Below are 16,634 nucleotides of genomic sequence, written 5' to 3'. Positions count from 1 at the left end.
ATACATTTCTTTATAATAAAACGAGTAAATCCAACATCTTGTATAGAATAGAAAAGTTGAAACCGTAACTAACCGAATTTTTGAATTTGCGCGGCCTGCAGTAACGTTATACTGCAGGCCGCGCAAATTCAAAAATGCGGTTAGATACGAGTTCGTTAGTATTCATGTTCACAAACAAGGTTAATTAACTCATAAACAGCTAAAACACATGTTCAACCTTTGCATTATCGAGTATATTAATTAAAACATTTCCAACCTACCTTAATTCATCCAAGTCCAGGGGAAATTAATGGCGGCCGAGCAGAAAACTCGAGAAAGGCTCGTGAGTCATGACGTCAGAAAAAAAAACGTCTGTCACGGGGTCCTTAAAGAGAAATTATCCTTTGGCTGAAAGTGAGGTATTTGAGTAGTTGAGTGTACAATATTGAGAGCAATTCGCAGAAAGAAGTAATTAGACTCAAATAGTTATAGCAATCCAACTTACACCCATATTCACTTTTACAGAGGGCTTGGGGACAAAAAGGTTGAGAACCAGCTTATGTTTAGAAAATACACTGTAATTTAATGTTGTTTTTAATCCTTTCCCCACCTAAACTAAGAGAATAAGAGAGTTAGAGAAAGTTTAAAGAACTATACAGGGGCTTTACAGGTTCTTTATAAGGTAGTGGTGCTATATAGCACCTTAACCACAGCAAGGAACCGCTGAAGAACCGCTGAAGAACCAATTTTTTTAGAGTGTAGTTAAATTCCATAACATGCCAATTACATGTGATACCAATTTCACATGTTCGCACATACATAAGTTCTTGCATAATTTTTTTCGTTAATTCTTAGTTTTTGCCTTGATAATAGAAAATATGAGCTAGGCATCATGTATGATATGAGCTACAAAATGACCAGATCCTGCCATTAGCTATATAGAAGACATATCTTGTATGTATAGGGATTATATGTGGATATGAAGAAGCAATACAGGAGACCTATATTTCCTGTATATGCACATTCTTTTAATTGACAAAGTGTTTTATCATTAGATGGGTATAGTTAAATAATGATTTTATCAATTATATTTATAGATACTCTTATGATTACTACTATCCATAATTTGGCACAAAATTGACAGAGATATGAAAAAGATTCAGCAGATATTTATTACTTTATTTGCAAAAAAATATATATTTTAAACCATTTCCTAAGTGTCCTATATGAGGCAGCTGCTACAAATATACTGAGGTAATGTGCTTTAATACTGCTTTACTGCCAGACAATATCACAACCTTATCACGTCCTTGAGCTTCTCAAAAGCTAAAAAAATCCAGATGACATTCAAAAAGAATAAAAGATATATATAAAGAACAATATAAAGATTTTTTTAGCATTTCTTCAAATAATAGTTTGGCCCACCTAAAAATACATGTACAGTTTTTGTTCAAGAAAATGAACATGTGGACTTTCTCAGGAAGAATTTGAGATCTCTCATTACCGTGTCCTCAGCTGTGTAGAACACTCTTTCCAACAGTGTTGTAGAGGTAGATGATGGAGAGCTGTGAGAGAAGAGGAAGAGTGTCTTTCTCAGGTTCTTCTGAGGCAAGGATAGGAGGATGGTCTCTATATAATCACTTTGGATTTTTGCAAACTGGAAGATAAAAAAATATTTATTGTAGTAGTTATTGTAGTAAGGTTTATTGTTTGTTAGAAAGGTATGAGGAAAGCATGTTTAACTTACATGTTCCTCCTCTTCTTCATCCTGAGCTGCACTGTCACCTTGGTCACTACTGCCATCATCATCCTCCTCTGGCAGCTGAAAAAGAGGATTACATTGTTAGAAGTTGCATTTTTACTTTTGAAAGCAGTCTCTTCTACTTACCAAGGCTGCATTTGATGAAAAAAATACAGTAAAATAATAATACTGTGAAGTAGTTTTACTTTAATATTCTAAAATAGTTTTACTATTAACTGTTTTCTATTTTAATCCATTTTTAAAAGTAAGTTATTCCTGTGATCAAAGCTGAATTTTGAGCATCATTAACTTCAGTCTTCAGTGTCACATGATCCTTCAGAAATCATGATTTGATGCTCAAGAACACAAAAAAATGAAGCAGCACATTTCAAAAGAAATGTCCGAGCATCAATTCAGCATATTAGAATGAACAAGGATCAAGTGGCACTGAAGACGAAAACGTTCCATCAAAGGAATAAATTAAATTTTGCAACATCTTCCAAATCTCAATATCTTTGACTGGCAGTGTACATTATTACATTTAGATAATAAACAGTGCACAAATTCTCAAAGAACTTACATTTTAACGATTACTTCCCTCACTGCTGACTCCTTCAAGCTGGGGACACACTGAACGACTAGAAGAAACATTCTAAGACTGAAATCGATACACTTAAAAACTGTTTCCTTCGACTGAAGTGGATTTAAATACTTACAAATTATAAACAGACTGAACACAACTGGCTCTGACTCCACGTGTTTGGGCAAGATAATTTTATTAGTTTATTTATGATCGGCCTTACAGTCATTAAGTGTGTCCCTGGCTTTAGTCATTGTCGCAGCCTCCTCAAAAAATATATCTTTCTGTACACGAAAGCACGAAAAAAATATTTTAAGAAAAAATACAGTAAGGGCATATTTCATGTAGCCTAAATGAATTGTGATTATGTGATTTTTTTTTTTTTTTTTAAATTTTTGATAGTATTTTGAAATTATTAAAATATCATGTATATATTGTAAGTTACAACATTATTTGTTTTTATCATGACATGAATTAATGTCGTTCCAAACCTGTCAAGATTTTCGTTCATCTTCAAAACACAAACAAAGATAATTTAATGAAATCTGAGAGCTTTCTGTCCCTCCATTGACAGTCTACACAACTGCCACTTTGATGTTTAAAACAAAAGTTCATACAGACCGTAAATCTAATCTAATGAATATTGAGAGGTTTAGTCCAAATTTTCTGAATAAACTCGATCACTTTATATAATGAACAAATTTAATACACAAGTGCATATACAAACAAGTACAGTTGAGCTTTCATTTAAGTTTGCTAATTAATGTTTATATGTGAATAAGATTAAACTCAAACTGTATATTGCATTAAGCGAACAAGTCTCTTTGAAGTTCAAGTTTGGACTTAACTGCTCCATTCATATGGATCACTTTTACAATGTCTTTATGAACTTTTAGAAGTGTCAAAGTGTTAGTTGCATGGTCTGTAAATTGAGGGACAGAAAACTCTCAGCTTTCTTTAAAATATCTTCACTTATTTTTCGAAGATGAACAACACATTCTTGCATGTTCGGAATGACATAAGGGCGAGTCTTTTCTTTTCATTTTTGTGTGAACTAACCCTTTAGGCAGGCGTACACTTTGTAAGTTCGAACACTCAGTAGTTTGTGAGCCTTTGCATACAAGTTAGTTAATAATGTCAAAGCAGTTGGTACATTGCACGACTGCACTACACAGCTTTTCTTTGTTTTAAAAACAGACTTAACATTTATCTATTATGGGTTCTAATTAGGAGACGATGAGCACATTAAGCTTTGTACCATGCTGTTTATATTTATCAAGCAGTAAAAATGCCCAAAACAAGAAGCTTGCGGATGAGATGATGAGTGGAAGGAGATTTTGGATTGTATATGATAGTATCAAACAGATTTAAAAAAAAAAGAAAAAAAAAGCTTTAATCATGCCCTTTGAATCCGAATGAAATGCCAATCGGCCAATTCATTTCAACTAATGTGGTTACATGTGACTTTTTATTCCATCTGTGCTACTAGTCTGATTAAAGTCTGATTATTAGAGCCCATGTAAACACAGCTAATGTTGCTGCTATAGCTTCAGATTTAAAAAAGTTATAGGGTTGCCAAGCAGCCTATGTAATGTGATTGTGTATAATTTGGGACTATACAAAAGCTGCATTTACATGGACCCTAATAATTAATTTGTAATCGGACTAGTTGCACAGTCGAATTAAAGGGATAGTTCACCAAAAAATGAAAATTCTATCATCATTTACTCACCCTCAGCTTGTTCCAAAGCTATAAAATAAGATATTTTAAAGAAAGTTTGTTACCAGGCTGCTTTGGGCCAACATTGACTTCCATAGTAGAAAAAAAAAAAAAAAACTATGGAAGTCAATGGTGGTTTTTAACAGAAGAAATGTATACAGCTTTGGAAGAAGCTGAGGGTTAGTAAATGATGACAGAATTTTCATTTTTGTGTAAACTATCCCTTTAAGTCACATGCAACCATGTCATTCAGAATGAATTTGCCAAATCAGATTTTAAAATTTCATTCTGATTGTAAGGGGTGATTTAAACCTTTTCTAATCTGTTCGATAGGACATGTAACACTTGATCAGATTAAAAACTGAAATTTGAAAGTGTAAAGCATGTGAAACCATTGTTGTTAAATGAATGCAGTGTAATAGATGACGGTTGTCATAAAATTTTAAAATGCTTCTGTTTAGTTTTGAGCATTTTTACTACTTGATAAATATAAGCAGCACGGCACATAGCTTCATGTTCTCTGCGTCTCCTAATCAGGACCTGGAATGATAAATATAAAGTCTGCTTTTTGAAGCAGAAAAGCAGCAATGACAGGATGATGGTTAATACGCACCAACAGTGGGAAAGTCTGTTATTTTGCACAGACAGTGCATTTTAAAATATCAAATCCGATTTCTAAATAAATGTACACATCATATATTCAGATTCAATCAATCACAATTATTTCATTCTGAATTAAATAAAAAGTGTTAATGTATCAAATAGTAAAATTGCTGACCTCTCGAATTCAGAATTATTAACATCTCTTTGTCTCTGTGAGTAATTGAATTGTGAAATTCAACCCTGTGAATTACCTGTTTGTCCTCCTGAGCCTTTTAACGAGAAGGCTGCTTTTATGGCTGGATGCTGATTGACACACCTTTTTGACCATGTTTTCACATCCAGGACAACAAAATGATCAAGCAGACCTGAAACACATGACCCATGATTGAAATCAATTTAAATCCATTTAGTCTTACCTAAGTGATATTGGAAAAAGGAGGCATATTTGTTCACCCAGTATACGCTGCTTCTCCTGGAACATGGTCTGCATGATGAATGATCTCTTGATCCTGGATCCATGCAGTCTACCTGGAGATTATCTGAATGATATGTGGTTGTATATAAAGGGTAATTAATGACTGAACGTTACATACATACAGATAGCAGCACCATTAGTCCTATTGGTACTGAATAAGTCAGAAACGAATTTAATACCCACCCCTGCTTATCATTATTGTCTTGTTGTTGCTGCACAAGCTGTATCTCCTCCAGCTGCTGAAAATAAAAAGTATGTTAGATTTATTGGAATGAATAGACCCACACATAATGTTATCGTTAAACCAGCAAGTGGTGACAAACGAGAATATTTTGTTATAAACAACTCTAAATCATTGATTTGGCTGGTTCATTGTCATTACAAAGAATTTAAGTAAACAAATCGTGAAGTAATTAACCGTGTCTGATTAACCGTTTACAGATTTTATTGAATTTTCAATATGGTTCATGTGAGCTTCAGGGAGGCCAGGCAGGGTCTAAAATGAACAAACACTCTACTACAGTTTCCGTTTAACGAATATAAGTGATTACTCTGCCGTTTATAGCATTAAACAGTTAACGTTACACTTAAAATAACTAAAATAAAAATATAAAACTGTGTCTCAGATTTTAACGTTAACGTTACCTGACCGCCTCACGGGGACAGCGCTCGTGCGCACATTAACCAAACGGAATTTATTTATGAAATAAATTTAGAAAACCAAAAACACTGCACTAACATTACTCATCACAAGTGATATTTAGTGTCACATGGGCAAAAACGATGAATAAAAGCAGATTTGTAGGGCTTACCTTTTTACTCCGTGTCCGTGTGCTGGAAGTCGACCGTTACAAAACAAAATGATGCGCATGCGCAGTACTCAGATTCTCCGACCCAGCTAACCAAAATACGTGACTGTATAACACACAACTATTGATACACAACGTTGCCACGACATCCCAGTTACTAACTGGCAACGTCACAATGTTACGTTGTGGCGACGTATAGGCACCTTTCACTTTTCCGGTTGCCATGACGTAACTAGTTACGTCGCCACGACGAAAGTTTGGTCACCAAATTACGTTGCAGTTACATAACAGTCACGTATTTTGGTTAGCTGGGATATTCTTTCCTAATCATCCTAACCACTCTGTCATGGCAACATCACGAGACTACTTTTCGCCTCGACGAGAAATCTCGTCACAGTTTACTCTCGCGAGATCTCGTAACACGAGATCTCGTCACACCCCTATGTATCACTCTATGCTGCAGTCTTATGACACATTGACTACAAGTTATTTAACTTACCTATATGTATTACATAGTGATTTTGTCTTCTTTTTGTTCATACAGATCTTTCCACAACAGGATCTACATTCTCTGCCCTCAATGCAAGGCACCACGTTCTCCTCCTGGGCGTCTCAGGACGGCGTGTATGTGCAACAGCACTGAGGAGCAGAGGTGGGTAGTAACGAGTTACATTTACTCCGTTACATTTACTTGAGTAAGTTTTTGAAAAAAATTATACTTCTAGGAGTAGTTTTAAATCACTATACTTTTTACTTTTACTTGAGTAGATTTGTGAAGAAAAAACTGTACTCTTACTCCGCTACATTAGGCTACAATGAGCTCGTTACTTTTCTTTTTACCTCTTTGATATTCTACGCGTCATTGTTTTATTTTGACAGAGTGAGACTTCCGCTAAAGGTTCTACCATGTGACTGTGTTTCACCAATCAAACGTAGTTCACCAATCAAACGTCACGTGACCATACTCAATCTCAGCGGCGTTTGGCGGGACAGGTTAGCTTTACAGTCGTAGGCGTAGCAAAACAAAAATGTCACTATCAACCATCGGCAATGCAGACACAGGCGAGGAGGAACACCCCTGGCCTCATATTGAAAGCATGTTTACCTTAGTAAAAGTGAGAAACAGCAGCTACATTATGCGGTGTCTTCTGTGTCTTTCAAAACAAACGGACATTTCAGCATTCAAAAACTCAACATCTAACTTGAGGAAACATGTAGCGGTAAGTTTTCTAAATTCGTTTTTTTTGGTTGTTTGTTTTTTGCTGTGGATAGGCGAATGTTTGTCTTTTTAGGTTACATATGTTTTAAACATTTCACATATATATATATATATCTATGTATATATATATATTTTATGGGTGGAACGGTACATTTGTATTGAACCGAAATGGTATGGGCGGCACGGTTCGGTGCATACATTTACACGGAGAATACACGGTATAAAAATAAATAAAACTCGCGTGCAAATTAATTAATGTAATGCAGAACTACTGTTAGATACGTAGGTTCTTTAGGGACACCTAATCTGTAGCCCCGCCTTAGCTCTGAAGCAGGCTGCGAACGATGTAAAGATTGCAATGCTGTAGTATGTTGTGTGTGTGAGAGAGAGAGAGAGGCGCGGGCGCGATCGAAAAGTCACAAAGTGTTTACTTATATTTGTGTGTGTACTTGTTTTTGTGAAATATCAGGACACAAATGTGTATAATGACATGGGTATGACATAGGTATTACAAAAAGAGGTGAAATATGAGGACATTCAGCATGTCCCCACTTTTCAAAAGGCTTATAAATCACACAGAATGAGTTTTTGTGAGAAAGTAAAAGTGTGCACAGTTTCCTGTGATGGGTAGGGGGAGAGAAAATATGGTTTGTACAGTATAAAAACCATTACGCCTATGGAATGTCCCCACATTTCACAAAAACAAGTGTGTGTGTGAGTGAGGCGCGGGCGCGATCGAACAGTGGAAACATAAAAACATACTCCGTCATGTTGTTTATGCAGGACATCTTTCATTTCAAACTGCAAAGTGTTTAAGAACAAATATATTAATCTGAAATGTAGCAAATTCATTTTAATTTTCAATTCATTCAGGTACACTTACCAAATAGAAACCGAGGTATGAATTGAACCATGACTTCTGTGTACCGTTCCACCCCTAATAAATATATGCATCCAAATTTGATGTGATAAGTCTTAATGTCTTGATCTCCATGTAGCCCTCACAGATTTTTTTTTTTTTATGCACAGAGGGTTCACCCCAACAAACTGTCTAAATACACCGACTTTATAGAGAACCACAGAAAGCGCAAGTCCTCCTCTTCCAGTGATACTTCTGTGAAAAATGCAAAAATTTCAGCCTTCTCTGCCCCAGTGCGGGTAACACAAGCAACGCTTGACAAGATGGTGCTAAATTTTGTATGTGAGGCCAACCAACCATTTTCTGTGGTTGAGACGCCATCTTTCAAGACTTTGATAGAAACCTTGCAACCTCATACAGTAATGACAAGGAAAACGTTATGCACAAGAATACAAGAAGCTGCAAAACACAAGAAGAGCATACTCATCAAAAAGCTGAGTGCTGTGAACTATGTTGCTACCACAACAGACTGCTGGTCTGCCAGACAACGTAGCTACTTAGGTGTCACCTGTCATTGGATAGACAACACCTCACTGGAGAGGCAGTCCGCTGCATTAGCTTGTAGAAGGCTCAAAGGCTCGCACACGTTTGACGTGACAGACAGTGGCTCAAATTTCCTGAAGGCATTTCGATTATATGGTGAGGAGATAGAGGAGGAATCCACCAATGAACAAGAGGAAAGTGACTCCACCCTTGATGATGCAACAGAAGATCAGAGTGAGTCAGAGGTGGAATATCAAGATGTGTCTGCTATTCTGGATGACAACACAGGCCTTGAGTACAAACTTCCAAGGCACCAAAAGTGTGCATGCCATCTCCTCAATCTTATATCCACAGTTGATGCCACTGCTGCTGGAGGAGCTGCAAACGAAACCTACAAGAGGCTGTCTCGGTCTGCTTTTGCAAAATGTCATGCTCTCTGGAATAAAACCAGCAGGTCAACCATGGCTCATGAAATAGTGGAACGTGAATGCAAGCTGCAGTTTCTCCGACCCAATCAGACACGCTGGAGCTCCCTGTTCCTCGCCGTAGAAAGGATTGTGCGCATTCACCGAGAGCAAGGAGAACAAGCAATTCGCAATGTCTGCACAGCATTAAAGATAAAGATGTAAGTTGACAAGCTTTATATTTTGTTTTTAAAGAATAATAAAAAAAAAAGCCTTGCTGATTAATGGGTGAATCCAAGCAACTAAGTTTTCTTTGCATGGTTGTGTGACAATTGTGGATGACTTAAATGAAATTATGTCATTTATTTTATTTATTTGTGTATTTAACATGTATAATGCATAATAAGGACATTGTACCAGAAATAGCTATAAGTAATTTTTTTATTGTTACATCTTTTATAGGTTCAATCCAGCTGAAATGGGGTTTCTGGTCGAGTATGCTGCTGTGATGAAGCCTGTTGCCATGGCCCTTAATATCCTCCAAGGCGAATCATCTGTGCATATGGGCCTCCTGCTGCCAACACTTTACCAGTTGCGGGACAAGCTGAAGAGGTTGGAGTCATCTTGTAAAATGTGTACATCTCTTGTTCACACCCTGCAGCAAGGGATCCAGAAACGTTTTGGAGACGTCATGAAAGAGCCTGAGCTGATTGCAGCAGCAATACTCCTACCAAGATTCAGAACATCCTGGACCACAGAGGAGAACATCTTAAATGCTGGTAAATATACTTGTTTATCAATTCAAATGTGAACCAGTAGACATTGACCTATATAAATCTGTATAATGTTACTGTCATTTAGGATTATAGTGTGTCAGTGACAAACCACAGGGTGGCAATATAGTTAGAAATTCAGGTACCTTTTAATGTCAAACACCAGCAGCTTGACAGCCTATACAGTAGAAGGGTAAGAATAATGTGCAGACCTAATTATTTTGAAAAACGATTTCTCTTGCCACAGGCCTTGACTACATCAGAAATCACCTCGACACCGACTTGGATGATATCACCAGCACAAACAGCAGCGTCTCTGATGAAGACGACTTCTTTGCATCCATGGAGTTGGGAAAATCACAAGTAGGAGAGCTGGAGAGGTACCTTTCATGTCTGTCCCCTGCAGGTATGGATCTACTCCACTCATTTCCTCACATCAAGAAGCTGTCACTCAAAGTCAACACAGGTCTTCCTGCATCTGCAGCCTGTGAGAGACTTTTCAGTCATGCAGGACTCCTGTTCACTGCTAAACGATCACAGCTTCACAGCAAGAACCTTGAGAGCCAACTACTGTTGAAGCTTAATAGTGACATCACTGAGTAATTCACACACACACACACACTCACTCTCAAACAGACACACACACACACACACACACACACTCTCACAAACACACACACACACACACTCTCTCACACACACAGTTTATGAGAGTTTATGGGCTGCATTGTTCTAGTTCTGTCTGCAAAGCCTGGTAAAAAAGTATAAAGGTTTGGAAATTTGTGTTACGGGTGCTTCTTTATTTTTTATTATTTTATTTATTTAATTTAAGTACTTGAATTTACCTGGATTATTTTAATTTAAGCTATTTTGTAATAAATTTATTTATTTTATTGATTTGATGAACTATAATTTGCCTAAACATGATTATTTTGTATTGTCTGTCTGATTGAATGCTTGTTAAAAAAAATAAATCAGACGTTACTCAACAGTTACTCAGTACTTGTAGTTTTTTCACCAAGTACTTTTTTACTCTTACTCAAGTAATTATTTGAATGACTACTTTTTACTTTTACTTGAGTCATATTATTCTGAAGTAACAGTACTTTTACTTGAGTACATTTTTTGGCTACTCTACCCACCTCTGCTGAGGAGGAGATTCAAGCTACTGTGGTTGAAGCAAAGACAGACATGTCCGAATTCACCCACAAGGGACGTTTCTGGGAATACCAGCAGATTCAAGACAGCAGTCTCCAGGTTCATGTATTACATGGACCCAAAGGAGCCAAACCTGAATTTTGTGTGGGAGGTGCTCAGAGCTCAAGCTCCTTCAGTGGCATGGTGTGGTGACAACTAACAGCATCCTTATTTTACTTTATCCATGCCTCCTGATCTTGGGCTTCACAGATGTGTACACAAGGGACGTTTCTGAGAATACCAGCAGATTCAAGACAGCAGTGCAACATTTATATTACCTACAAACATACATACATAAATGCATGCATATTTCATATACATACACACTCATACAACTGATTAATTTATTTTCCTCTTCTTGGTGATTCCTTTTTGCAGTTTTGTTCCTCTTTTCTTCCTTTTTGCATCGTTTGAATTTATTTGAGCCTCTGTCTTTTTGTTCTTTGATCGTTTCACTCGAGATTCGCTTATAAACAACTGCTTTCATAGACGTTTCACATACGTCGTCGAGTGTGACGTCATCAAACGGAGACGGTCGATTCTAACACATCTTTTAAGTTAAAATAAATATAAAATACATGATTATTTTTATAAAAATCATTTAAAAAGACACATAAAAATAAAAAGAAACTTTATATTTCCCTTGTGAGAGTTATTTTTCTTTGCTTTATATTATAGCAGGAAGACAGCTTTTTCGATATTTCATCGATAATCGGGGTCCAACCATCATTAAAATGCATGTTACAAAAATACCCCAGCTGTCTATCACACATAATACCTGCTTTTAGCGTGGAAAAACAACTGTCTTTGCTGCCATTCCTTTTAAAACTTCAGATGTCTTCAATTTTCAAATTTCGTGCACTACTTTATTTTTTGGTTCAAGCTTGGCCTGATGAAGACACGGATAGTGTCGAAACGTCGCTTCTGTGCTTGAACCCTATTATTTCTTTATCTTTAAAATCAGTTTATCACAGAAAAAAACTAAAAAACCTTCAAAAAAGCTAAAAAACATAAAAATACAAAAAAAAAAAATAGTTCATAGATTTACTTTATTTTTAGTTCATTTCATTTTCATTTCATTTCTCTTGCTCTCTACTCTTTCACACAATCTCTCAATATATTCCTTGTTTCCTTTGATTTATCGATCATGGAAAACCACAGAGGACGCACGAGACAGATATTTTACCCTGAATAACAGGTCAACGAAGAGATCATGCTCCTTCTTTCTCGGTGGACAGATATGTAGCATTTCAGGGACAAGGAAGAAAATTGAGAGGTCAACCACAGTACACTAATCATCACTCACTCACACACACAACACACATCCACAAAATTATAGATCCTACTACAGCAATCTCGATGACCTATATCAGGGGACTCATTATAGTTCCTCCTCTGCTCCTGACACTTCATCTAAACGCCCGATGGGACGTTTCTAAAAACGTTACAGCCGCCAGAAAAAGTTTACAGAGCAGAAGACGGCTTCACCCGTGACACAGCGTTCTATGAAGATGAACAGGAGTTTGAGCTTCAAATGGAACCAGATTCCCTGCACATGCAGCCAGCCCCTTCAAACAGGGGCCCCAAAAGAAGGTTTACCGGACGAGGCCTTCGCTACACAGCTCCGGCTAACTGCAGTAGTCATGTCCTCTCATTTGTGGCCCAGGGGCGTACATTTAGAAATGTCAACATGAACACCAGAAATGACAAACACAGAAAAGGGATAGAAATATACGGTATTTCCCTCAGAAAAAGGGTGAGGGACAGCCGAATCGCACTATTATGAAACAACTACAAAAAGATTTCATCCCGGCCCCCCCCAAACTTAAGAGGGCTATTCAACTTATGTATAAGCTCCTTAAACTCACGTACCACATGAGTAGGGTGACCACAAAAATAGAGGGAAACCAACCTCTCACCTTCAAGCGGTTAACAAGCCTCTTAACTAATACCATCAGACCAGCCTTCCCCAATGAGACGGTCACACAAATGGTCAGGGGCAATTCACAAAATTGGGCTTATATGACCCAGCTGATCCTAGAACAACACTATGAGGATCAGGTGGAGGTCACATTACAGGAAATTAAGGAGGAGACGGAACAGAAGGATTGGGCACAAGCCTTTGATATTACCTGGGCCATCTACATCTAACATCCGCTCCTACGCCCAAGTAGTCACTTCTACACCCTCTGTGCACCACACTGTTCCTCCCCAAATCACTGTACGACCTCCACCCAATGTGCAAAACACAGAAATACAAACCTCCCCTGGCCTTTTCACTAATGCAAACACGACACATAGGGGGGACTGGTCTTTTGATTAAGAGGCGGCCGATGACAACCCGCTGGACCCTAGGGAGGTTCTCCAACCGATTTTGGTTACATCTCCTCCTCCCAAAGCACAAAGGGTAGCTCGGGCTAAAAAAAGTACATATTGTTCTCCCAGAGGAGACCTCCACACAACATCCACAGTCACCAAAACAGGTGATGGCGGACCAGGTGGAGGCCCCTACTGAAGAGAACAATGAGCCGACATCTAATAATTTCTTGCTGAAAGGAGAAGTTTTTGAGGACTCTTCACCACGTAATGAACCACTCACGCAGGCGGTGTTTAAACGCACAGATCATTCTCCCCCGTTCAGTCTAGTTTTATTTTCAGACGACGAGGAGGAAGCACCACTTAAACCTCCCTCACCGCTTACAGTATTTCTGCGTGAAGCATGTGGTAACCTCTCGGGCTTCTCTCCCTCCCAGCAAGAACGCAAAGAGGAGGAACCAAACCACGATGTGGGACCCATACAGGCCCACAGCACTGATGGTGCTAATGAGAACGCAGAGCCCGAGCCCATACAGGCTCAGGTTGAGGTCACTGCAGCCGAAAACACGGCAATGAGGCCCATACAGGCCTCAGGAGAAGTCCCTCCACCCGGTGATCATATGGTGCGTGACTCAGAAAAAGACAGTTAAAATCCTCTTGGGAAAGAGCTCACAAGAGGGGAAGCACTCCAGCAAGAAAAAACATTTAGATGTACCACCAGTGGTCGAAAAGCCCCAACAGGCTTCAACCAGTGCAGAACAACCTCACAGCATACAGTCCACAATCCATGGCGGTTTACTTGCACGACCCACTCGGCCTGCCAACACTAGTAGTAAGCTGCAAGATTGGAGTCTCACTCTAACAAAAATGTTTGTGATCATTGGAGACTCAAACATCGCTCGTCTGCCAAAACACAATTATCCCGAGTTACAGATAGACAGCTTCTCGGGAGCTAAATGGCAGCATGCAGCTAACTTATTGACGGGAGCTACAATTGTGGTAGAACCACATAAAATAATCCTGTCTTTTGGTCTGAACAACAGACAACAGAGATTTAGAATCAATGCTCTTGCCGAGCTGATAAAAACCAGAAACGCTGCCGCTGCGAGGTTGCCGAACACTGAGGTGCTCATTCCGATCATTAACTATTTGCCCGATCTCCCTCTTGAGGAACAACAAATGGTGGAACATATTAACAGCCACATTAAGAGAGGAGGGGGCATCATTCCGGCCTTGCCGTACGAACAATTTAGAGTGGAAAATGACGGAATCCATTGGAGAGCACTAACCGCTAGGGCCATTTTTGACCACTGGCTGGAACATTTAAACTAGATAAATTAGTGAGTCCCAGAAAAGAAGAAGAAAACAATCAAAATAAATTAATTGTTAATTTGTCAAAAACATTCCAATTGACTCTTTGCTTAGAGGTCTTTTGTTTATTCCAGCCCCAAAGGGGATCAAAAGCAGAAAATACAATTATTAAAAGACATGCAAACCTACCATCGCCGGATCAAATTGGAAAAGTTTTTTGAAGGAAAGAAAACAAAAAAAACAGAAAGTCCCTTTCACTGGGCCCTCAGAGTGGACGCCCTCACTCGGCAGTCTCCCTCCTCAGATCACACAATTGATAAGGGCAGACAACTATGCACTCACGCACCTGAATTGGGGTATGGGGGTCCCAGATAATCTTTCGGGGGCAGAGAGGAGAGCTTTATTTGAATAACAAAAAAATAGAAATATAATTATAAAACCGGCAGATAAGGGAAATGCCGCTGTCATATTAGATAAAGCCCAGTATATCTGGGAAGGCCAATGACAGCTGGAGGTCACTGACCACTACTGTGCCCTCCAGGAACCGATTTTCCCCAAAACAAGAGCGTTAGTAGAAGAAATATTAAATGAGATGGTCGAGAAGAAGATCCTCAGAGGGGCGCAGAAAGAATATTTATTGGGGGACAGCAATCTGAGACCGAGACGTTTTTATTTACTCCCAAAAATACATAAAGAACCCCAAAAGTGGGGTAAACTGGGGGAAATCCCCCCCGGCCGACCCATTGTCTCCGATTGCAGCAGTGAGACCTATCACACTGCAGAGTACATTGAACATTTTTTAAACCCCATCTCGACGCGCCACCCGAGTTATCTCAAAGACACATATGATTTCATAAATAAAAAAATTATTATTATACCTCCTAACACTCTATTATTTACTATTGATATCGACAGTCTCTATACAAACATCGAGACTGAGGCCGGCTGAATTTTGTGTGGGAGGTGCTCAGAGCTCAAGCTCCTTCAGTGGCATGGTGTGGTGACAACTAACAGCATCCTTATTTTCTTTATCCATGCCTCCTGATCTTGGGCTTCACAGATGTGTATACCTTTTTGCATATGCATTTGTGGCACCAGTCATTGAAAATTCACAACTGTCTGTTTTCTAGTTGAGGAATGGGAGGAGAAAACCCAGAAAGAGAACAGAGCTTCTGTGGCGGTGAAAGAACATAAAACGGCAGCATCACTAATTGCAAAAGATGACCAGGAACATGTGAGTTTATATTTAAAATTACATTATAACAGCAAATTAAATATTGTGGATATAGTCAAGACTACTGATCCGTGTGTTTTTGTTTCATTATTAATACAATTTATTAATTTTCCCCAGTGGTTTGGTCTGTACTTTACTTGTCAGTATCATCTCTTGCAAAATCTCAAGTACACAAATTTGCTCATGGTCCACTTGGCATTTTCTTCATGTGTTATTCTTTGATCTTACAGAAGTGGGTTTGGTAGGGCTTCCAGCCGAGAGCAAAGAGTGAATGAATGTGAAATGGTGTATCCACATACACCTTTTGTTACAATTATATTACAATTACATTTGTAATATCAGGGTTGCACAAATAATGATATCTCATAGAACATGTAACCATAATGGCTAATGCTTGTCATGATTTGTCTTTATAGAACATTTTTGTCAGCATCAGCTGAGTCACGAGTGGAGGACTGGATGGAGAAACAAGGGTGGACATATAACATCCCCCAGGGTTCTCTAATACTTAAGCAGTGGAAGCTCTACAGGACCGTTGACTCTGCCCTTGACAGCAGCTTTGTGACAAATGGCCAACCGCAGCCTTGAGAGGCTTGTCAAGCAAAATCAATTCAAGAGTTTGTGAACTTCACAGGGAATTGCCTGGGGTCAAGGCATCAAGAGCCACCACACACAGACGTGTCAAGGAATTTCAGTTGGGATTTCGGTTGTAGAGGAAATTGGATTTTTAGGCTTATATAGACTAAATTGAGCCCCATTACACCATGCCTACTAGACGCTTATTCTCATAAGTGTGCTTACCTGAAATATATAGTGTTTAAACTTATGTCCACAAGCTCTTCGCTACAGATATTGCAGCCCTCAGCTTCAC

At 38.6% G+C, this 16,634-nt stretch overlaps 1 protein-coding gene across 1 annotated transcript; it reads left to right on the top strand.

The window, feature by feature from the left end:
• Window positions 1-5,102: 5,102 nt before the first annotated feature.
• LOC137025241 (zinc finger BED domain-containing protein 4-like) lies at window positions 5,103-10,308 on the top strand. The gene is made up of 6 exons (XM_067393261.1): window positions 5,103-5,173; window positions 6,452-6,559; window positions 8,000-8,024; window positions 8,156-9,153; window positions 9,395-9,711; window positions 9,953-10,308. Exons 1-6 carry the CDS (start codon window positions 5,103-5,105, stop codon window positions 10,306-10,308), a joined length of 1,875 nt encoding a protein of 624 aa, XP_067249362.1.
• The last annotated feature ends 6,326 nt before the right edge of the window (window positions 10,309-16,634 follow it).

The sequence above is a fragment of the Chanodichthys erythropterus genome, chromosome 8, assembly GCF_024489055.1.
Source record: "Chanodichthys erythropterus isolate Z2021 chromosome 8, ASM2448905v1, whole genome shotgun sequence".
Classification (NCBI taxonomy): domain Eukaryota; kingdom Metazoa; phylum Chordata; class Actinopteri; order Cypriniformes; family Xenocyprididae; genus Chanodichthys; species Chanodichthys erythropterus.
The sequence above is the reverse complement of the archived record's forward strand: the minus strand, read 5'-3'. Positions and strand labels throughout refer to the sequence as shown.

What these genes read in the sequence shown, in the direction of transcription:
- LOC137025241 (XM_067393261.1), top strand. Translation starts at nt 5,103, where the DNA reads ATGGTCTGCATGATGAATGATCTCTTGATCCTGGATCCATGCAGTCTA. An exon ending in AACAGCACTGAGGAGCAGAG is followed by an intron (nt 6,560 to 7,999) that starts GTGGGTAGTAAC and finishes CAATTCATTCAG; the next exon opens with GTACACTTACCAAATAGAAA. An exon ending in ACAGCATTAAAGATAAAGAT is followed by an intron (nt 9,154 to 9,394) that starts GTAAGTTGACAA and finishes CATCTTTTATAG; the next exon opens with GTTCAATCCAGCTGAAATGG.